General features: G+C 38.6%; 2 protein-coding genes across 4 annotated transcripts; one reads left to right on the top strand and one right to left on the bottom strand.

Annotated features, from left to right (window-relative positions):
• Positions 1 to 63: 63 nt before the first annotated feature.
• Positions 64 to 6296, bottom strand: LOC145489914 (putative tRNA(His) guanylyltransferase). Its single transcript, XM_081468999.1, has 7 exons — positions 6142 to 6296; positions 5920 to 6051; positions 5469 to 5513; positions 2475 to 2644; positions 2237 to 2325; positions 1538 to 1645; positions 64 to 674 (listed from the first exon to the last, which is right to left on the bottom strand). Exons 1-7 carry the CDS (start codon positions 6243 to 6245, stop codon positions 546 to 548), a joined length of 777 nt encoding a protein of 258 aa, XP_081325125.1. The 5' UTR covers positions 6246 to 6296; the 3' UTR covers positions 64 to 545.
• Positions 6297 to 6374: 78 nt separating this feature from the next.
• Positions 6375 to 23268, top strand: LOC145489602 (protein Njmu-R1-like). Of its 3 annotated transcripts, XM_081468597.1 has the most exons (13): positions 6376 to 6464; positions 6525 to 6665; positions 7313 to 7525; positions 8236 to 8316; positions 9035 to 9095; positions 9589 to 9645; positions 10357 to 10419; positions 11362 to 11423; positions 11523 to 11586; positions 12764 to 12857; positions 13769 to 13869; positions 15660 to 15730; positions 22038 to 23268. In XM_081468597.1, the coding sequence occupies exons 1-13, from the start codon at positions 6376 to 6378 to the stop codon at positions 22201 to 22203; spliced, it is 1263 nt and encodes a 420-aa protein (XP_081324723.1). In that variant the 3' UTR covers positions 22204 to 23268. The 3 variants fall into 3 exon arrangements, 2 of the variants coding, with proteins under 2 accessions (XP_081324722.1, XP_081324723.1); XR_014049609.1 differs by having other exon boundaries at positions 6375 to 6665; positions 15660 to 18003; positions 22038 to 22126; XM_081468596.1 differs by having other exon boundaries at positions 6375 to 6665.
• The last annotated feature ends 707 nt before the right edge of the window (positions 23269 to 23975 follow it).

Raw genomic sequence — 23975 nt, 5'->3', positions numbered from 1 at the left:
TTCCATGTACATGCAGGGTTGCCAAAGTAGGCAGCTTTATAGTTGGAGTAGGTGCCAATTTTGCGATCTTTTCAAAAGAATTTAGAAAAAAAGCCTGGCTGAGGAGCCAGTTACTTCTGACTACCCTGTACATGGAGTCAATACAGTTGACTATTGGGCATCTGGATCCCAAATAAAATAACTATTATTAGTATCACCCAACTAGTGGACTAATGCAAATCCTGCATTTTAATTGGCTGCGCTACTAGAGGACTATTAGTAATAGTCCTCGAGTAGCGAAATTGGCGCAGTCAAGCATGACGCTTTCTTGCATTTTATTCCCAAATAAATATTTCTTCAACTTGCATTTGCTAACTTTATTATTGCCTTTTCTGTCCCACTAGTTGGGTGATACTAAAATAATTAGACCCTTCGCCCTCTCGCCTTTGCCTCATGGGCAATTGACCTGTTGCCTGCAAGGGCTACGGGTCTAATTGTTAAACAGCAAAGTGGTTCTTATGTTTACTTTTGGTCAGGCACAACCATCACTGCAAGCTGACCATTTCTCAACTGTCCAGAATTTCTGGATGTTCATTCCAAAACACATCACCTATAATGTCAGTATGATGGATTACAATCTGTCTCGTTGATTTTCTAACACTACCTCCTTCAGCTGTGTTGTCAACAGCAACAGTCTGTAGAGAGCAAGATAAAACAAAGTCTGCGCTAAATGTTATGAAATTCCTGCATTTGTGTAGTGAGGGGTAAATGAGAGTGAAAGCTGGGGAGAGTAAGGGGTGAGAGGCATGGGATGCAGAAGAGCCACACTTGCCCCGCTGCCCCTCTTTCCACCCTTGCCTTGGTAGTAAAGGGTGGTAGGAGTGCGGGGCAGCAAAGATGATGAGGATGACAAAAGTTTTAAGGCTGGCCAAAGTGCAGAGAGTGGCCAGGGTGGCCAGGAGAGTGAGGGTGAGGGAGTGGCAAGGGTGGCACTAAAGACAAAGATTGCCAGGGTGACCAGGGAGGAAAGGGTGGCCAGGTTGACGAGGGTGAAGAGGCTGGCAAGGTCCGAGGATAGCCAGGCCTTGCATGCAGTGGCTGCACCCGCAGTATGAGCAGCAGTCAAAACTGAGCTGCCCCACTGAAACAACACAATAATTATTATAGTCTTTTACTTCGCAGCAAACAAAACTAAAGAAAATGCTGAAGTTGTTTTGGCCTCTTCAAATACTTAGTTTGAGAACTCTGTGTTTAATTTGGTGAGGAACAACATAATTATTTTGTTCAAAATAACACTTTCCTTCCTGGTGATACTTGACAGGTGAGGAGCAAGTTGCGAACAACACTTTTTTGCTGCTAAATTAGGAAATGTTTCATATTTTCCACTTTCTACAATCTAATTTGGTGTTTGATACCACCCTGGTCACCCTGGCCAGGGTGACCAGGGTGACCGTGGTGGCAATGGTGGCCAGGGTGGCAAGGGTGGCCAGGGTGACCAGGGTGACCAGGGTGATCAGGGTGATCAGGGTGACCATGGTGGCCAGGGTGGTTTAATTACCTTCTCCCAGACAAGAACTGATCCTTTTCTGTACATCTGACGCAGGTTGTTGTAGTTGATGTTGAATTGAGAGAATAAGATTTCATTCTTGTCACTGGATACTGTGCCCTAATCAGAAAAGATTTCAAGAAGTCAGAAATGACCCAGCCCAGAAGGAGGGGTATATGTGTAGGGGTTTTTGGGAGGGGTCATAGGCAACTTCTGATTGATGATTGTACACATTTGGAGACTTTTTTGAAATACATTTTTTTCAGTTTGACAATTAAGAACTTTACAACAGATTCCAAGCAAGGAAGATCAGAATCCAGGATGTGCATATTTCTAGGTTTTATCCAAAAAAGTACATCTCTGCATACAATGCTCTCACCATTCCCCAACCAAACCAGTCACCATTTTGATCTATACCTTGACAATTTGGAGATAAAATCACATCCACGTACAGTATACAGAAACACATATCTTTGTTGTTATTAGATTTCCAAGAAAATGCAGAAGATAATAGCATTATCTTCTGCATTATCTTAATTATGCATGTTTCGCCCAGTTGTTATATAGTCAGCTAACGGTTTTTCAAATACTCTGTAACTGACAATGATGTCATAATCTTCTTAAAAGTTATGATAATAGCATTCTGTTTAGACATGATTAGAGGACTCCCAGAAAATGAAAATATTAATTAGACTTATCTGCTTTACTAACATTAAGTCTCTCCTCAGCTTGGTCTGCTGTAAGACCTGACTGTTGCACCAGACACCAGAAGCATGTGTTATAAAGGTTGTTAATGTGACCTGCAAGAATGAGTAGTATAAGAAACGAAAACAAAATTTTATTTTACTCTGAAGTGTCTCAATCAGGCCAGTTGCCTTCCCTTTTTTGGCCTACTAAATTAATACTGATCTCTCTTATAGATCATAAACTGTTGAGCTACAGTACTTACAATCTGCTTGTCTCCAGCTCATATAGTCTCTCAAGTTCTTCTCGTTTGGATAGAGAACAACTCGTCCATCAAACATTGGTGGATAGAGAAGCTCTCGAGAAGAGAAAAATTGGCTCCAATAAAACACATAAGAAGAGGAAAACAGTGACACAACATTCGTTACCAGCTTGCTGGAAAAAAAAGACAAAGAAAATAATTAACTTGCACAAAAATTGTATCAACAAGGCACAAAAACTCCTCATCCCTTAGCTAAGTGATCAAGCTTGAGTGAGCTGGCATAGCCTTTGGCTTACACGTTTAGAATTCAGGTATCATTAAGATATTTTGAATCTTTATATCTCAATATACTGTATATCCTCAAATAATAGCTGTGCCTTGATTAATTTTCCTCCCCCCGATCAAATAATTATTGTTCTCCTTTGGTGGGATTATTTAAGATAATCGCCTTGAATAATTGACCTCCTTCCACCCCCTCACTTCCCTTGAATAATCACCCCCTCCCCTCTCACTAGACTGTGGTAAGCATGGAGGATGATGCTGAAGTGCAGTATGATCCAGCCAGACTGATTGAGGACTCAAACTCTGAGGTCGAAGATATTGACATTGAAAACTAATCAAGTTGAGAACATTTAGAATGCCCAACATCAGTTGTTTTTAACTAACCTTCTGCAAACAATATTGAAATAATCACCCCCCTCAAGTTACCACCTCCTTTTGGTCCCTGGCTATTATTCAAGGAAATACCGTATTAAGAGCAGCTTCGCCTAAATATCAACTAGACTTCGAAATGGCGCAAAAATCGAATTTCTTCAAACTCACCCAGAATGAAGCCCTATGGCACTAGTTACAAAAATATTGTTTTAAGGTCGATAAATCAAAAATTATTTTCTTATGCAACTTTTTTGTTTCGATGCCCCAAATCGGCCAAAATCGATTGAAAATGAGCGGCATATTCAGAGGCTCATAAACTCAAAAGTAAAAATCTTCATTACAAACTGATTGCACGTCGTATTTGTACTTTCTTTCTTGTATATTTAGAGCTAAATAGATCGCAATTTCATTAGACCTAAAATATTTGACAAATTTTTTAAATTAATGACCTAAGACACCTTAACAAGAGGTCTACATTTAGCCTATTTTCAAATGGTAAAAAGGCCTTCTGGTACACGGCTTTTCCCAAAATGACTAATTTGGTCTGAAAGACCACTGTATCTTCTTCAAATTGGTGAAATAAAATTTTTGGGTAAATAAAATCGCGAGCACTGAGATAGCGAACTAAATGCAGCACTTCTTCCTGAAACATGACCTTTGACACAAGCGTAATAAATACTGATTACTGCAAGAAAACCCGGAAGAAAAGCAAACGCTTCGTTATTTTGAAACATTTTCTAGTGATATCTCTCCAAAACCATTATTGCAAGAAACTATTTCCAGATGTGAAAACTTACAGGGTCAAAGAAGGAGCTAAAGGGCGCATTTGACACAATAACTTTGTTTGCTGAGAATTGGAGTCAATAACCGTTAACGAATTCCAGTGAAATTGAAAAGTAATGGAACTTATGAAGACGGCCAATTTCACTTTACATTTTTGGGGGTTGTTTATTTTGGGGTTGCCTATGGAAACTGTCAATGGAGTTCAGTTAGTATTACGACAAACATGCGGTTGGCATGTGCATGGAATTTATAGCAGCGGGCAGGTCACGGAACATTAAACATTTCTTCTTTTAGAGATTTGCAAATCTGGATCCAGCTTGTTTTGAAAGCTAATCCAAGAAGACTGCTATAAATATGAATATTCAGGTAAGTATCGGCTAACTACTTCAAGTTCATAAATTTCACTGGAATTCGTTCATTGACTTCAATTCTCAGCAAACAAAGTTATTGTGTCAAATGCTCCCTTTAGCTCCTTCTTTGACCCTGTAAGATTTCACATCTGGAAATAGTTTCTTGCAATAATGGTTTCAGAGAGATATCACTAGAAAATGATTCAAAATAATGAAGCATTTGCTTTTCTTCCGGGTTTTCCTGCAGTAATAGGTATCATTACGCTTGCATCAAAGGTCATGTTTTCAGGAAGAAGTGCTGCATTTAGTTCACTATCTCAGCACTCATAATTTTATTTACCCAAAAATTTTATTTCACTTATTTGAAGAAAAAATGCTCTTTCAGACCAAATTAGTCGTTTTGGGAAAAGCCGTGTACCAGAACATCTTTTTACCATTTGAAAATAGACCTCTTGTCAAGCTGTCTTGGGTTATTAATTTAAAAAATTCGTCAAATATTTTAGTTCTAATGAAATCGCAATCTATTTAGCTCTAACTATACAAGAAAGAAAGTACAAATACGACGTGCAATCAGTTTATAATGAAGATTTTTACTTTTGAGTTTATGAGCGTCTGAATATGCCACTCATTTTCAATCAATTTTGGCCAATTTGGGGCATTGAAACGAAAAAAATGCATTAAAAAATAATTTTTGATTTACCAAACTTAAAACAATACTTTTGTAACTAGTACCCATAGGGCTTCATTCTGGGCGAGTTTGAAGAAATTCAATTTTTTCGGTATTTCCAAGTCTAGTTGGTATTTAGGCAAAGCTGCTCTTAAAGACTTGAACACTGTAAAAGTGAACTTATTTTCCACAGGTGGTAAATTTTGTATCCACAACTAACCAAAATACATCAGTTTCTCATCACTGGTCATGGTGTTCATAACAACGGTTAATTATTGGTAGACTTTGATTAGCTCTAAATACCTCTCTCTATATAGAATCTTTGGCAAGGCTGATTGGCATGTGTTAGTACCAATTTTCCTCTATTTTATTAAACAACTTAGAGCAACAATTCTTTTGATTTTAGAATACTGGGTATATTACCAGTTTCTTCCCAATATAATTGTGAGATATTAGTATTACAGAAAGTGTGTGTTGTGATATCAGGGCATACAAGGTTTAAGCACAGTTGGTAATAATAATTATTATAGTTTAGCTCATCACCTTGCTCTTCTGCTGAACTGTGTTGTACTTCTTTTAAATACTAAACTAAAAGCAACAAAAATTACTCCTTGTAAATATCAAGTTGTCCACACACAAAACAATATTGATATTTAAATACAGTTTTACATGGGCCCACATTAAAACTTGTATTATGTAAACTGGAAAAAAGGTTCATTAAATAGCCTAAGCATAATTTTTCCATATCATTTTCAAAATTATATCTTTTCAAGGGTGCCAAAGGGGGGGGGGGGGAGGATTTGCCAAAACTCCCCCTACCCACTTATGATGAGGTGTTTTTATTTCAAAACTATTGTTATCAAAACAGTGAAATGTATCTCCAAAGGATGACAAAAGTATGAATATTGAGGTTACAGATCAATCACTTCCCTCCCCTTCCTCCCACTGTCCACAAGCCCCCTCCCCTCCTATTAACCACCCCTGCAAAAATCACCTGTATTCATCACTTTGTCCATATGCAATCACAATGTCGGTGAATTCTTTCATCACTGTTTCAGCGCATTTATTCATAAGCTGCAATGCTCTCAGATCGTTTGGTTTTTCAAAACCATGTTCATCAGAAAACCTAAAAGTTGAAATAAACATAAGCTCATTTAACGATCTTGTTGATCACTTCATCACGAATGAAGTTACCAAGCATGTGTGGTTAGTGTACCGGTGAAAATTCCTTCCATCGATTCGAATGACAATCCAGCAGTTCAAGAGGCATTGATCGTTCTGCTCAAACTTTCTTACGTACTCATACTTGCTTTTGGCCATTTTTTTCCCAGCATTTCAGAGCCATCGCTAGAGATACTTTTGCCGCGAAAAACCCGCCATTTTTTTTACTTAGTAACCAAGCCAACACGACAAGGCTTGGCTCCAGTCTCCAGACTGGGTAATTTCCAACATGGCGGATGAACCGAACACTGAAGAAAATAATGAACCAAAACGAGACGATTTCTATGGATTTGCCCTTTATACTTTTAAAGCACGCAGGTACAGCCCTAAAGATTTTATTCATTCCACATATCTTTTGTTAATTATTTGCAATTTTAGGCCGAACAATGCTGAAGTGGATAGAAATGAGAACGGCGAAGACGATGAAGACGGAGGCGTGGCGAGCAAAGCAGCTGTAGCCGCCGAGGGATCTGTGGCTGATTTTCTTCGTAAAGAAGCGACTTCTAATAACGATTTTAGGTGATCTATTTTTTATTTTTATTTATATATATATTTTTTAACTAACTTCGTGAATTCTCCGTACTTGACACTGGCTTGAGGCCGTTTTCAAATGGTGCTGAAGTCTTACCAACAGTGCTAAAGTGATTATTGAATGATAATCATGATCAGACGAGTCTCATTTTGATAGTAGGTAACTAAAGCAGCAGAAGATGGAATTTATGTGCTTGTATCATGTACATTGATATCATATAGTTACTGACAAACTATGTTAACTTTGTAATTGGCCATAACATGCCTTACTATATTTCATAATCTAAATCACTTACATGTAAAGATATGAAATTATAGTGAAATGCACCCATAATTTAAAAAGACAATGTTGCGTTTACACATAGTTAGTTACAAGATAGGATTTATCATTCCAGTACATATACTAATACAGACTGACTAGTTCAATCTTTTTCCAAACAATACTGCAAGCTGATGAATGTAAGGCCTGGCCATTGATACAATCCTCTCTGGAAAAATGTGCTTGTGCAGATTTCAGCAATTCAGTAACCGTAAACGAAAAAAAAAGTAGCTGTGCCATGAAACATGCAAGAATAGACTGTACTACCCTGAAACTCCATTACCAAGTGAATAACATTACTGTCATTCTGTTGTAGTCTGTCATTGTTGAGCACAAACCTATCAGGAGTGCAGGAAACTGAACTGAGGACATTCATGGCCAAACGACTTACAAGAGGAACTGTATACAGTGGAAGCGGTAATATCAATACTCTGGAGAACTTTTTTCCTGATGAGTCAGCACTTTGCTATTACTGTTTGCTGAGAGGAGGAAAGGAGAATGGCGAAGAATACAGAGATCAACAAGAAATGTACGTCTTTAGCTAATGGGATAGTTTAGGCTTTGGGTATGATTTAGTGTAAAACTGATTTTGGTTCAAGCTTTTTCATAATACAGTGGAACCCCATTAATCCGGTCACCAACGGATCACAGAAATCTTGCTGTAATAACAAGGTGGCCGTATTAATGGGGTGGCCATAAGGCAGGGTTCCACTGTATATAAATTTTGCCAAGTTTAAAAGCAGAGTCCCACAGTTATTGTATAGGCCTTTATTTAACTCTAAATTTATTTGATTACATCATTTTAGCATGCAGATAGCTCACGCACACACAGTGTAGGTAGTGTGCATTTATATATACAGATAACTTCTGGACAAATTATTATGCAACAGCCAATTTTTTTTTAGCTTGACAGGTCCACTAGTTTGCAGCAGCTCTTCAGATATAACTGTTTGGTTTATTTGTGTCATATGCATTGTGATGATTGGAAACAAAGAAAACTTAAAGTCAAACTGGTTTGTAAAACTTAGGCTAAAGATAGAATTTAAATCCCAGCAGGTGCATACTGATATTTGTTTTCTTGTGCATCAAGAAGGTTAGGAGAAGTGTTGTATTAGAGAATGTAATATTCATAAGTTGGCAAGGAAAAACATTAATTAAAACCTTTTTGACAAATTAGGTCATTATGGGTTTCAACTTTTGGTTTGTATGGATTTAATAGTTTTGCTATTTGAATTGAAGGGACTCTATCGAATTTGGAAGTTACCTGTCAAAAGACTACGTTGTGTGCCTTGTCTCTGGTAGCAAGAGTGGGTTAGAACTGTATCCTTTTAAATGTTGACATTTCAGTATATTATTCTTTAATATGATTGAATTTGTTATTTTGGTGATAAGGGTGCATGTATATCACTGTTGCAGTAATGAAATTTGTCTTGAGCTATAAATATTAGAATACTGGAGAGCCCTATAAGACAAACATTTGTTGCTTTATGTACGCTCTGCACATATGATGCTTCAAATTATATATCAACATGTTTTAAATTTGTTAAAATATTAAGAGAAAAATTAAGGTTAAGAGTTGGTGAAGGACAGCTATGTGCACAAGCATAGTTTTTCACATTATATGTTGATTTCACAAATCACAATAACACGTTAGTACTCCTACAGGGAATGTCATTCTACAGTTTACTGAAATCAAACTGTTTACATATTATGGGCAGAGCGGTGATTTGTTAGCATTCGGAACAGTTTTGGCTATGGCAACATTGTCACCAGCCAACTGGGATAATATCATTTTTCATGAGATGCAAAGTCTTGTTTAGAATTATACATATTATGGGCAGAGCAGTGATTTGTTAACATTCGGAACAGTTTTGGCTATGGCAACATTATCGCCAGCCAACTGGGATAATATCATTTTTCATGAGGTGCAAAGTCTTGTTTGTAGTTGGCTGTATTTCATACCTTTCATCAAGAATGGCTTCATGAAAAACACAAAGTTTCATAGATTGCATCAGTGGAACCTTAACAGCCATCTTAGATTTCAAAAGGAACTTGATGAATATAGCAATGGACTCCTTCCATACATTGACAAATATACTGTAAGTTTACTGCATGCAACCCATTCATTCTGTATCACCTAGTAAGTAAAGCGTCTCTTTCAACTGTCATTCTCCTTGTCCATGTAGTTTTTTTTTTGACTTCTCAAATTCTTTATTTTTTCACACATTCCTATAAAGCCTCTCCCCCCCCCCCCCTGAATAATTCTCATTCAGTTTTTTTTTGATATATGGTGCTATGATTGGGTGATTTTTTTACACTTTAGAAATACCATCTGCAACATCGTCTTTTTCACAGCCCCAAAAAGTGGCATAATTTCCATTTATGACATCCCAAAATTTCAACATGCCTTGTCCCCACATCCTCTCCTGTTCATGTGGTTATTGTCATGGTATTGTCTTGGCAATTAGGTCTTTTATGTTTCCAAATAATTTATTGTGCTTTGTTGGAATTCATTAAGTGGCATATTTCAAAAAGCTTTTTTCTTAGAATCTGCCAATCATGCAATGTACATTAATTTTGTTATCATTGAAGGAATCTCAAGATGTGCAGGAAAGTTTTAAACATCTGGAAGCTTGGTATGATGAAAATGTAAGTTGTTCTTGACCATGTCTCTTCCTTCAAGTTATACTTCAACTGCACCTTGGATCTCCACCTATGTTTCTCGAAGGTTCTTCCCTCTTTTTCTTGCTTTGGGGTCCACTACTGAAGTAGGAGCCTTTCAAACCTGTGGAATGGAAGTGCTAAACACATGTTGCTAATCAGCACTTGTGCTTACACTTTCTAACCCCTGGGTGAAAAGAGGCACTGTGAGCTCTAATAGTGTCTCGCCCAAGAACAACACAACTTCCCTGATCAACAAGTCAACCATTAAACCACCAAACATCCCACCAGTTGAGGTTTTAAAAATGATTACATATTAATGGGATTAATTGTGGAGGTTTTGCCCTTATCTTCCAAGTACACACCCAGCTTCTTAAATTCACACTGAGATATCAACTGAGTTTGCCCAAACATTCACTCTTGTACTCATGCTTAAGAAAAGAATGGTCACTAGTCCATGTTTTGACATCCTGGTGTAGTAGGTAATAACTTAAGTTGGAGTCCAGTAGACTTCGTTACAATTCAGAATAAATGCAATTAGAGTAGAGAGCAAACTGAGTTGACTTGGAGGCAAACTTACTCAATCTCTCCATAAGAATGTGGTGGAAACCCAGACACTGCAAACTTGTTTGGGTATGAAACCTTTGGATACCATACCAATGCAATTTGTAACTGTTGATGATAATTTCACATTCATAGGTTAAGTTTGTTTGTCGTTGTACAAGCTTGTTAAAGGAAGACCTTTCTGTTCTCATAGGATTGGTGAGTGCTCTTGTTGCATAAGTGTGATAAGAACATTTATTTCAAAACGTCACCCTTATATTACCCATTATTTAATAACAACATGTACAAGAAATTATAAATAATAAATTCCAAAAGGTCTTGATAGTAGCAGACAAGTAAAGAATTTTAAGAAAGGACAAAAGTTACGTTTGAGTTTACAAAACATGTTTCGACAGAAACTTCTGTCCTCAGTTAATCCAAGTACAAAGCAATGGAAGCTGAATTTATAATAAGTCAAAAATGCTAATTGTGATAAATAGTAACAACAGAATGAAACAAAGCGTGAAAGTGTGAGAATTAAAGAGATAATTTTAGATTAACATGGTGTAATTGTTGATTCATAGAGGACTGGTCTCTCTGGAAACAATCTGCTGAACACAAGGCGTGCCAATGTTCAGAATTTTGCAGATGTTTTAAAATGTGAGAGACCCTTTCACTGGCTAAATGCTCTTTCACACGCCTGGAAAAATGCCAGACCATTTCGCCACCTAAACAGGCATTACAGCCCCCACATGCAAACTTGTAAACGACACGTGAGCGGAGCCTGCCAGGGATAGGGTCTTTCACGCCAAACATGTATTTCCCACCGTCAAAACTACTGACATTTGCTCATCACTTAATAGTCAGAGAGTGTGTCATTTTTGATTGCTTGCTGCCTCTTGCTTTGCTTAGTTCTCTTCATCCCAGGTAGGATGGTCCTTCGCAGGATGTTGTGCCTCGCCCCACGTCAAGCCCATCTCTTTTAGCTCAGCCATCACAGTATGTCTCCAAGTTTCGCCCTTGCTTCCTTCTCCCAGGTGGTGTCCATCTGAGAGTGGTTTTGGCGATGCAGTCCTGGTTCATTCTAAGGACATGACCAAGCCATCAGATCCAGTGGCATTGAGTCATTTTTAATTAGTTTTGTTTTATTTTTGTCTACAGGGTCTGTTAGGAGGCAAGTTAGAAGTACAAGGTGATGAAAGACTGAAAAAGGATATGAAAATGTGAGTGGCAAAGTTATGCCATGATTGTTGATATTGCTTCAATCAAAGAAATAAAACAAAATCTTGAACTTAGTGGTTGCTTCTCTTTTTTCATCGTAGGTTTGTTGATGCTTGTAGCACAGTTCATGTTTTGGGAAAATCAGCTGAATCAGATGCTTCTAAGGTAGTTGAAGTGTTTCTTTTTTTTTCTAAGGGTGAAATGTCATATGAATGATCAAATTTTCCTTATGTTTTGATAAAAGTGAACAAAACAGAATTTTTTGTTAGGTCAGCTGGTCAAAATTGAACTATGTATTTGAGCTTAGCAGTTAATATTATTATAATGACTAATGACCAGTTTTTGTAGTGTTAGTGATCAGGAATATTGCTACTCCCATCTTAACTCTTCTTGTAGAACAACTGTTGCACGACAAGAAGAGTTTGTGATGACATGATTACCATGCTTTAAGTGGTTACCGGTTTACAAGAAGTCCAATAACCCAACAAACCACAGAGGCACATGACTGCACTGCAGACAGCATGTCAGTGGTTTTATAATAATTTACTTTTTTAGCCTACAGAAATGACAAGATTTTCTCTATCTGGATAAAGTTTCCTTTTCAATCTTTGTTTGCAAGACTAGTTCATGTACAATGGCCCTTTTCACAGTTAACCTTTCTCATTTATATTACAATATACTCTGGCTTGTGTGTGAGGCAATTTTGGGCTACTTTGTAGTTTCAGCCTGAAATTATCATGCATCCACGTTGGATAACGTTGTAATGCAAAGGAGCAAAACTAGCCGCAAAAAGGGTGATATTAAAATCTTGGATCTTTTCTGTCTTGCATCCTCTTCACTCCACAGGATGGTTCTTCCCTCTTACAATCAGAGCTTGACAAAAAACCCTTTTGCTTTTGGGTCAGTAACCTTCCCTGCTCAATTGCCCAATGGGCAAGGGCCCAGGCAAGCCTTTCACTCTCTGTTTAAAACCTTGAGCAAGTGGGAAGTGCTTTAAGTGAGCACAGGTTTTTGGTGGTAGAGTGGGTGCCTGCATGTGGTGGGAAGTGAAGTGCACTGCTCAAAATAGGGTCAGGTGGTGGGCACTAGTGGATGACCTATGTTCCATCGGGAATAAGAGGATTGAGTGAGTGGGAGTGGGTGTCTGCCCAAAGGGCTAGCGGGAATCAGAATTACTCATGCCTTGACAATCCTATGGGAAATGTTTTGTCAACTTAGTTGTCTGGATACTTGCCATTTCTTGTGGTTGTTTGGTCCCTTAGAAGATGTATACCAAAAATGCTTTTTCATTCCAAACTGATATATTAGATGAGATGTTTAATTTTTTTTTTTTTTTCGGCAGGATACAGAAAACCTAGAATCTGAATGTACTTCAGTTATACCTACAGAAGTTATCTTTAAAAAAGATGGTTCAGAATATACTCTTAGCAGTAAAGGTATTTACATTAATTAACTGTACATTAATTTATGGAAGTTTGCAGAATCGTTAAATAGGTCTGCAATGAGTTTAATTACCACTGCTTCCATGAATATCTATGCATTGTAGTAAAAGTGTTACCAGTATAATAATTTAAAGGGGATGAAAAATAGGTCTGCAAGGCATATGTGCATCTACTGGTTCTGTGAAGCTGTAGGCACCATGCCAGGAGACAGTTGACTGTGGTATTGGTAGGGACAGGTGAACAGTTTTTCAAAGAATATGTGTGTCCATTGCAGCTTTGTGCATAATATAAGTAAAATCTGCATACAAGCCTGGAGGCCCATCAGGCCGGTGCTTATCTCCGGTTTCAGTAGAATGAAGTGACTAGGAGTATTTCTACTCCCCCCTGGATGGGATGCTAGTCCATCACCGGGTTACCCCCAGCATTAATTCGCTGGTGCCCGTTTATACACCTGGGTGGAGAGAGGCACTGTGAGAACACAACACAATGTCCCTGGCCAGGCCTTGAACCTGGACCGCATGATCCAGAGACGAGCACACTAACCATGAGGCTGCTATGCCTCCCTTGTGTCAATTTAGGGTAGTTGTATTTCAGAATAGCCTTCATGTTGAAACTTCCACTTTAAGACACCTTTTCTGAAGGAAAACAGAGTAATGGTCGTAAGCAGGCTGCACAGTAAAACGCTACATTATAACCTGCTATAAGGGGGCACCTCCCGTAAGCTGGGACACCAAGTCATGGCTGCAGCTAAAGACGAACACCTCATTAGTTTGTAACCTCGAGTAGGATCAGCTCTATTGACACTGATCAGGCAAAACGCAATTTTTCATGTGTGATCACACTGACTCTTCACTGATGTAAAAATAATCACGATAATCTTTTTCCTTTCTTTCTCTTTTCTTCAGTTTCTACGCGGTTCTGTAGGGAATGGGCCAAAACAATGTTGAGTGATGCAGTAGACAATCCCGTGTTCCTTCGACAAGTGATAGAGAACTACAAACTGAGGGTATGTAAAGAAAGATTAGATTACAATCTTCTCGTATTAAACCTAAGATCCCCGTAATGATCTTAGTACGATTTTGCTTTGGATCAGTCAGAACCTCTTAGAGTAATCTTCAAAATCTCTGTCTCTCAACAGTGTATGGCCCGCGTAGCAGGCGTTATAAGCCCAAGCCCTTCCTCTTCCCCATTAAAGCCTGAACCGCAGGCTTAGAGTATAATATTACAGTCCTGCTTGCTGCGCCTCCTTTCTCCCACATTTCCATTCTACTTCTCGTTCCTGGGGCGTGACGCTACTCGTTAACGTTGCGTAACGATCTCTGTACGGTAGCGGCTATGACAGAGTTTACGTTGATCACGGAGAAGATCGTTACAGTTGGTTTTTTGAATCGCAAACCATTTGATTGAAAGGGGCTGAGATGTTTTGTAGTTGCGAAGACTGAAGGAGTATTTCAAGTTCGATTATCCATGAAAACTACAGTCTTTTTGCAAAATATGTTGCACAAGAGTAACTTAAAGACTACAGGGAGAGTTGAAAATGGTAATTTATGAAGCCCGAACATCGAAGCTCTAAGTGATATTAGTGACGAGTGACAGAATCTCTGAGTGTTTCCCGTTTGACTTACAGCGCAAAGCCAATTCTCTTTCCTTCCGGCATTTCAGGAAGGAAATTGGCGGGAAATTGCACGTCTGCGCAGATGCTCCTGAGCAAATTCGCCATTCATTGAAATCACCTCTCGTATAGCAACAAAACTCTCCTGTACAAACTTTTCAAATAGGAACAAATGCCTTCCAGTTTTATTATATTTTTCTTTGCCGTTGGTCAGTTGCCAGGTTATTAACTGTTATTTTCTGGAATGTCTTTGAACCAGACTAATATTGGTTACCCTTTGCACCAAAGTCTTTCCGTGTACAATTTTGTCTTTTTTTTTTCCATCCCGAAACGTGAAAAGAAACAACCCCCTGATGCTCAGGACGCGCATTAATACGCTTGTTTCTACACTCGACAACTGCATCTTTTTTTATATGTTCGTAATTTATATTGATGCCATCATTCGTTTTTCATGTACTCTCTTCATTGTACAGAATCTTTTGATATTGTAACCATCGCAGTTTCAATAGGCGTATTTTCTTTCGATAACAAAAGGCAAAATTCTGCCTTTTATTTCAACGAAATCCCACAAAAGCGCAAATTTGACATTTCAGTTTTCCCTCCGTTTGTTAAGATTTGTTAAGACTGTTAAGCTATCACTAGTGTTAGTCATTTTGATCAAAAACTTTGGCCAAGCTTTCAACAGATTTTTTTTCTTCTTCGTTTTTTTTTTTTTTGAAAACAGTAATGCGTTAGCTTAATTTTGATTTCAATTTCTAAAGATACTCTCGTGTACACAAGATAATCCCTCTAATCTGTTAATTTTGATGAGCAATAAAGAACTTGAATAGATGGCAATTAAACGTCAAACTCGCCGGAACATTAATCAAATGCTGGGGAAAATTCCGCGCACTCTCAACTGCGCAGTGCTTATTAGAACAGAAAATTCTTTTAACTTTGACTTTGGATTGTGTTCTGTAATAGGAAACAAGCTAACACGCAAAATTCAGAAATGGTCCTCTAAAGAATTAAAACTTTGAAAGCCTACTAAATTATTCATTATTCCTGCCATTAATCACAAGTTTCGACAAGTTTAATTACCTTTTTCCTTTTGTTTGTGTTTTTGCACCTCGACGTGTCACATCTATTATCACTGTCGAGACTGGGTTGACATCTTAACGTCATGATGTTTTTTCGTCCTTCAGGTAAATCACGATTTGAATACATTAAAGAGACTTTTAAGACAAGCAGAGACAGATCATTACTCGCTGTACAGGTCAGTATTGAACTGAGATACCAAACTTTAATTTTATTAATTTCATAATGCGCACCCAAACAACAGGGTTGCCCGGAAGCCGCGCGCGCGAACATATTAGCTGATTTCAACTGCGATATTCGCCTTGGAGAGTTAAACCATAGAGAATTAATTAACGGGCGAGTATGCAACAAATCGTTTAATACCCACCATTACAAGCGCCAATGAACACAGGGAGTTTTACTGTGGAATTTTTTCGACTTATTGCAAGCTTGAGGCTTTTGATCAGTACTTTCGATCTCTCATTATTTTTTTCTGTCATACACTATCTTGATAGGGGCGTTGGCTTCTCTGTTCAAGTCAAACATGGAAGTCACAGAAGACTAATCAGCAAAATATTTAAGCGGAATTTTCTATTGGTTTTAATGTTAAACAACTCATAGGTTTCGTGCGTTGCATCCTCAGTGAATCCCTAAACGTTTTAACTGAAGTTGCCATATTTTCTGTTAGTGAGATACAGATATCATTGTCGTGTTAAGAGACCTTAATAGTGAGTCTGTAAGAACTCTAGAGTCCTAAGGTACCCTTTCATACAGAAAATCAATATCAGAAATGTATTTAGGAAACCCTGTTTCTGCAGCTGTACGGAGCCATTCACGCGTTCCCTAAGTAACGCTGTCATTTCGTTGCTTTTGACCATGTTTTTCCGCAGTACATATTTGACTCTCGCTTGGAGAATGTTTTAACCGAGCCGAGCTCGACAGGAAAGTACTGCTTAGTGCAGCTGGTAGATTTTATTTGAATTGTCACACACTAGGCTCAAAAGTTAAAACTCGAAGTTTGACTCGAGGTGAATGATTCAATATTTCGTGATAACCTGTTTGCGCTAGTTGGTCGTTAAATTTTAACGCCTTTTCTCGAGGGAAAGTTCTGTTTGTTCAGCTATTTGCGCAGTTGTTTCAAGGCGCGCCGAGATGAAAACAAAACAAAACTTGGGCCATTTGGCGTGTTATCTAAACATCCCTTTCCGGGGTTTGACGCTTTGTTGCGCTTCAAGGCAATAACATTGACCTTAACTCTCTCTTTAGGCCACTGCCAACACAGTAAGATTTGTGCTTTATTGTCATTAATATCTCTAATTGCGTTCGCTTTGTTCCTGTTTGCGTCACTGAGATGAAAAGATGTTTTGGAATACCAACGCCCCTCTCTTGAAAATGCTCGCAGGCTAACAACCCTTTTGATTTATGGCTTTATAACGCAGTCAAGTTGATGCGCCTTAGTTTCTCGTATTCCTTTCCTTTCTCGCGTGGGGCAATGTTTCGAAATGTTTTTCCTTTGTGCGTTAGAGGAGCTTTTCCTGGTGAGACGAACTGTCCTTTGTTCGCCCCTTATCAAAGCCGGTTAAGGCGTCAATGATGCGATCAAGAGACCCTGTTATTTTGGCCGACTGATTACCTTAGCTAGAATGCAAATTTTCTCGGGTAGTTTTCTCACAAACACCGCAGACTTGATGACGCGATCGCACGCATCGGTCTCACAAACGGCGGGAAAATTGACCAATCGTGTACGTCCGTGACCGCAGCAATACTATTGGCTCCTGATGTCAGCATTTGATTGGTCGAACAGATTATAGCTACAGATTACAGTTCGACGTTTTAAATCCAGAGCAAAGCTTCGTGAAATCGAATTGCACATGTGGAAACTGAAGGATTTAAATTGGCTTATTGGCGCTTCCTTTAGTTTAACCTCGAGGGACCTAGGCACTTGAGATAATCTGTAATCTGGCAAGAAACGTTTTGATATAGTTTACATAAGAGATTATTGAACTACATTGTAGTTACCGTACTTAAGTAACAGATTAGCATCTATTTTGTCTCGAAACTGATAAACCTTATGCAAGGGCCACTATTGTATGCTGAAAAGTTTTGTAAGAGTTTGTGCCTGTCAACACAATGTAAAGCGAAGTCGTATTGGATCTGATTTTGTGCAGCGCGGCTGGTCCTTTCTCTAATGAAGACACGGCTTTTCTTATATCTTTGAGGTCGGTCACGTCACGATTGCATTGACCAGTAGTCTTGTAGGGTTGCGAGCGGCACTGTGGGAAATGACGGACTGATAACACGTCACCTAGGTCAGATGGAAGGCTCGATGGCGGCACGGGAATTTTAATTAGTTCTGGAACTCGTCCAGAAATAATTTCTACCATCATCCGCCGTCTGTATCTACATTTAGCAGGGCCAAAATTGAAATGGAGAGACTGTTGGGCTGTGTCGGTGAGCAAGTGGAAGACCGAGGTAAATGAACCCCCCTTAGCGAGTTGTTCTCTTTGCTCTGACGAAGAGCCAATATGATACTCGAAACGTAAGCTTCATAAACTTGCTGCGTGGTTCAGTAATTTACCGTTATCTACTTCAGTATTGCAACAGTCTGTCTTTCGTGATTATCGTGAATTGCAGCTCTCTTGACGCGGTAACATTATCATCAATGGCTAGGTGTTGTGACTTTCAGAAAGTGAGAAAATGCCGGAGATAACAGTGCAGCAAGATTTTGTCTGGAATCGCTCAGTTCAAACGGGCTTTCAACTAACGACCCAGGTTAATCGTGGCGTTCCGCGAATGCAAACGGATTTTTTACTTGTTGGTTCACGCCATGCAGGGAGTGAAAAGCAAGGCTGTAAAATTTTCCTACTTTTCAAAGATTTTTTCTGCAGGTCGCATGAAGTGTAATCCACGTTTAACTATGAGCAATCTTGTTATAATTCTCCATTTGAGAATTTTATAATCATAGCTTGAATCTCCTTGAGTTTGTCATAAGGACGTAAAAAAAAGTGAGAATTGGAGATACAGGTAACGTGATCAATTTGCTCATAAGGAAGTGAAATTTTTTAATCAAAAAATGACTGTATATGGATGAACAATGCGTCCTACAATCAAGTATTCCGGATAAATTAGCACCTTTCTGAATGTCGTGTGGGTTCATGTTAAAACATTCATACTTTGCGGTTTTCCTCTGCTGGCCGCGTGGGTTTTCCTTTATCAGAACCAATTATGTAAACCTAACGCGTTTGACAGTTTTACTCGCAAAAAGATTGAGAAACAGTGTTAGTTCTCAACCGTTCTTTGCCCACGACAGCTTTTGAGTGAAAGACACAAAAAGTAACTCAGTGGTTACAGGGACTGTCTCGCCAGACGCGCTTGTAAATGCACCTTTAGGAACCCTCGCGAGGATGAAAATTACGTCATTGGATTGGCACGATGCATTAGATTTCTGGATGTAGCTAGAACGCCCGACAATTGTGTTAAAAAACCCATTCCTATACTGTTTGCAACCCGCCGTGATAGACCACAAGCACGACAACGTGCAATGTTTCACCTTTTCGAATATTCTGACTCGTGCGCCAACGCAAAACTGCATTGTTTTGGAACTTAATTTCCGGATCAGTTTAACAACACACCCTCGCTGAAATCTTGGAATTTAAATGCGACTTGAAAAATTTATTTCCTGTTCAACTCTTTGTTGTCTAGTTTCAATGACATTTACCCCGTGACCGTTCTAAATTACTTCAATGCACAGTTGGTAGAACTGTGACCTGCATTCTGCAATCTACTCCCCTCGCCGGGATCGTATATTCTGGCACCCGCCCTCTTTTCGTAAGATCCTACGCACAACGGAAATGTATCAATTAACGCGCAGTACCATTATAAAAACGAAACGGGGCGCTGGAATTTTTCCATGTATGCTTTCTTCTTCTAATTTTAGATGCCTCTTATTATTTTCATTTTGACCCATCACCCCCTCCAGCTCTGCTATTTGATTTAGAGTAGCCATCCCACCATTTTTTGAATGATTTCGAAAAAATTGGTCTAAAGCATTCCTAGATCACAGTTAACGTGATATTAATAGACAGATGCAGGGCAAAAGAAGGTTTCGTTTCTCCACACGTGATTTCGTTTCTCTACACGTGATTTCGTTTTTCTACACGTAATTTAGTATTTTTTTTCATTGTTAGGTACGTCATCGGAGCACGTGAGCTGTTTATTGCGACTGATCTCAAAAAAATCTCTTTGCGCATATCGAGTGAAAAATACCTTGTGAGAAACTAGAAATCTAGAAAAAATTTATGTCGTCGAGAAGTATTGTATTAATTCTGTATTGCCATCATTAATTAATTCTAACCCTTTTATCCGCCTTTTTTGACGGAAACTGCAATCGCACTGCTTCCCTTTTCCTTGGACTGCCCAGTAATACTTGGATATATAACTCGCTTGTAAAATGCATTTGTTAACGATATTTTGAAAGTGCATTTTATATGCCCTTTTCAAAACTTCAAGTAGTGAAATCCCAACCCCTCTTTATACCTCCCTCTTGAAAAAGGAACCCCTTTCAGGAGAAGCCTCCCTTCACGTCCATTGTAGGGAGTATACCCCTCCCCCCTCCCCCCTCCCCCCTTCCTATCGTGGGGCTCTGGCGAGAGTGAAAATGGATTGCAGCATGTGAAGTTCACGTTTACAAGATTAGATTGAATTATTTTAATATTTTGTCATATTGTAGAATTAACAGAGAAATTTACCGTCAGTATTAAGTTGCCACATATTACCTTGTTGTTTTCACAAATCTATAAAGAATTTTAGGTTCGTGCAAACGTGTTTACAATACGCAGAGAACGCTTTACTTCTCTTGGAAGTACGGTGCAGTATTTTACAAATGGTTAATGTCTTTCAGCAGTGTTTCTAACCATAGGAATTCAGTAAATAACGACTGTAACGAGACGTGTAGTTCAAAGGCCTTTGCGTAAATATGCCTCGAGGCAAAACCAGTTGAAGTGTAACCTCCGATCAGGCGTTCTTTTGCTTTCGGTGAACTTTCATCGTTCGCCGAAAAACAAAGAACACCTGATCGCAGTGTAGTTGATGTGGCTCTCCGAATATACTCTTGCGCCGTACTGTCCACTAACCTCACTATAAAGTATTTGTTTGTCTCTTTCACGTGAAGTGGTGTTTGAATCGAATGGAACTTAAAGGCTTAAACGAAAATATATAATGTGGAAGCTATAGAGAAACATTCCAGAATGTTCAAAGTGGACATTACTGAAGCAGATGATGGTTTTTTTTTTTTTAAAAATATATATATATATAGGGTCGACATAGATCGAGTATTGACCAGTCGAGAAAGTTGACGATAAGCCGACACTGAGATATCTGTGAGATTTCATCATTCCTAGAATATTTTTAGCACATTTTCGACTTTTTGACTTGGATCTCCTTAATTTAATTATAGTGAGATGTGCAAGTCTTCCCCAAAACCCTTCTTTAGTAGTGACTCGGCTGAAAACCGCGCCTCATCTTTAAGCCTTCGTGTTCACGTGTGGTGCAAGTGATACATACCTGACAGTAACCTATGCAGAGAGTCAGCTGCATAAGCATTAGTGCTTTAGGATGAAAGTATTTCTTGAGTTGCTTTTTAACTATTTGTTATGAACCTTGGAAAATCGTTTTTCCGTTTTCAAATTTTGCATCATACAATAATAGGTTTATGTTCCTGAAATGGCATGCACTAAAATGGCTTTCGCGTTGTAGGGCGAAAGCGATACTCAGGACCATTTGTGTTTTAATTTTATAACCTCAGCTGCTACTTAGATTTCCTTATGTTGAGAGAAAGTTTGGTGGCAGGAACATATGAATTGGGAGAATAAGGTCTCATAAAACTTATGGTGGACATTTTTTTTGCCGTTGCTGCGCCATTGCTGTGGAATCCTCTGCCTCTGTCAAAGATTCTACATCACTTGACACTTTTAAACGTAGACTCAAAAAGCATTTTTTTTTCTTGAGTGCTTACTACGGATGCTGATTTTTTATTGTTTTATTATGGTTTTACTTTTTTTAAATTTAGTCAATTTTAGATAGTTTTGGTAAGTTTGAAGTTAGTTTTAGCGAATTTTAAATCTGTAAAGCGCCGTTGGACCACTAGGAAACAGCGCTGTATAAGTGTCTTATTATTATTATTATTATTATTATTATTATTATTATTATTATTATTATTATTATTATTATTATTATTATTATTATTATTATTATTGATTTGTCGCCTTTCTTTCACGGGTTCTTTACACTCTGCTTTTTGGTGATTGGTGCCTTGAGCTACGCGGAATATTTTTCTCTTCCTTAATTGCAAAGAGTTGCACGGTTTCCTGCATTCATCCAATGCGTAATCCCACCGGACCCTGCGCGGTGTGCTTTTTGGAGGGTTAACAATGTTGAAGAGTTTGTTACAAAAAGTGGATTTACGCTGTCAGTTGAAGTCAGCTGATTTGTGTTTTTATGTTTTACAGGTCGTACGTATTTCTGCTGAAATGTGGAAATGGTCCCATCCTTCTCCGTAACACGACGTTAGAAGCCCGTGCACTGTGTTCTGTGGACACACTGAATGTCATCAGAGTACTGGAAGAGTACATTGAAGAAAATGATAAATTTGGAATCGAAGCTCTGTCAGAGTAAACTGAAACGACCAGATAATAAAGCTATTTCCATGTGGAGCGCAAGGATGACATATCAAACTTTATGTTTAATCTTTGGTGGACAATGGCTCTGGGATTAACTTCCTTTTGTGGGCATTTTTATAGTTTGCAGCTTTGAGGCTCTTTTGTTTCTAGAACAAAAGTTTGAAAGAACCGACGCGTAGCAAATTTCCGAGCGCGAGATTCAAAATCTTCGTTGACGACCAGATGTTGACAATATCACCCTTCTCGGTGTAGGGTAAGGGAAATTTCGCTCAGAACAACGACAATTTTACCGGGGGTACGCAAGGAAAAATTTGTTTCATGACGCGCGGGCTGTAAAAGTTTCAATGTATTTCCCTTCTTCGCGCAGAAAATATAAATGGTATTAAACTGTGCGGGATGTGTGTCATATGTTTCAAATGAATGGAGATGGAATTCGACGACGATAGAAGGCAAGACATCGGCATAGACCTCGATAGACCATATACGAAATGACGTCATTGAGGAAGACGGTCAATTTAGAGAACTTGCAGGACTCTTCTTCTCAATATACTCAATATATTATTGATTAGTTTACGAGTTTTTGAATAAACTTGAAGGTAAAAGAGCTTTAAAACGATGCCTCCTAACGCTTGCTACAGTAAAGCCTCGGATCTCGAACTCCCTGGTATCCCGAACTCAATTCGTTTTCCCTTGGATATGCTTTTTTCAGTCACTTACTAGCGGCTATCGCGAAATCCTTACGTCTCGAACTATTTGTCGTTTTGCTTGGTTCAGCTGTCACTTTCCTCTCTCTCTCCCCAAGCCTCTCCTGTTTTCCGAATCCAAGATGGCGCTCGTCCTATCAAAATGCGCTACAAGTAGCTTGCTCGCTTAATACGCCTTACTTCAGCCAAAACTCTCGGATCCACACTGAAAATGAAGAAGAAAACAACGCGTAGGAAAAGAGAGTGGTTTACATAAAAATTAACTCGCGGTTGAAAAAGGAAATAAATTCACCGATTCAGTAATGGAGTGCGCCACTCTCTAAATCGGAATTACAATGGTTGCGCTCTTGTATTGTCTTTTGCGTTAAACTTTGTTTAGCATTCAAGGGCAACCTCAAAACCGCAATACGTTAAAACGTTTGTCATTCAAACATCACATAATTCAGTAACTAATGAGTTTACAGAAAAACTCTCTCTAAACTTAGACTGAATTTTAAGATAAATAATTATTCGACGTGTACTTATTCCAAATTTTTGCTTAAAAATATATAATTCAAACATGATTCATCCCCTCTTTACATGAATTGTAGGTTATCCGTTTTGTGTCGAGATGGTTGTATTTTTAAATCCGCAATTCTACTTCAAGATAACACGCCGTGATAAGTAAAATTACATTGTTGCGGTTAGAACGGGAACTTTATACCAGTTCTGTTTTACTTTTTTCAATTTATGCCTGTACATATTGATAATAATCTCGCAAAAAAAAAACCCATGACTGTGTCGTTTCGGTCCCTCCGTTCGCTACCGAAAGAGGGACCCGCTTTCTATATTCCGTGCTTCACAGTTCTCCGAAAAGAAAGTTTACCGATATGATCGGAAAAAATCATCATTATTAGAAGAGGACCTTGGGCTATTATATTGTGGTTCATTAACACGCTTCTGTGGAAACACCGCTTTGTCGGTAGAGAGTTTGATTCTTGCACAACAGACGCAAAAAAAGTTCGGTTTCAGTTTCTTCAAAGAGCATTGGAACAATGTCGTGGCACGTGACTGTCATTAGCGT

The sequence above is a fragment of the Orbicella franksi genome, chromosome 6, assembly GCF_964199315.1.
Source record: "Orbicella franksi chromosome 6, jaOrbFran1.1, whole genome shotgun sequence".
Taxonomy (NCBI): Eukaryota; Metazoa; Cnidaria; class Anthozoa; order Scleractinia; family Merulinidae; genus Orbicella; species Orbicella franksi.
Note: the sequence above shows the minus strand (reverse complement) of the source record. Positions and strands in the feature narration are given on the sequence as shown.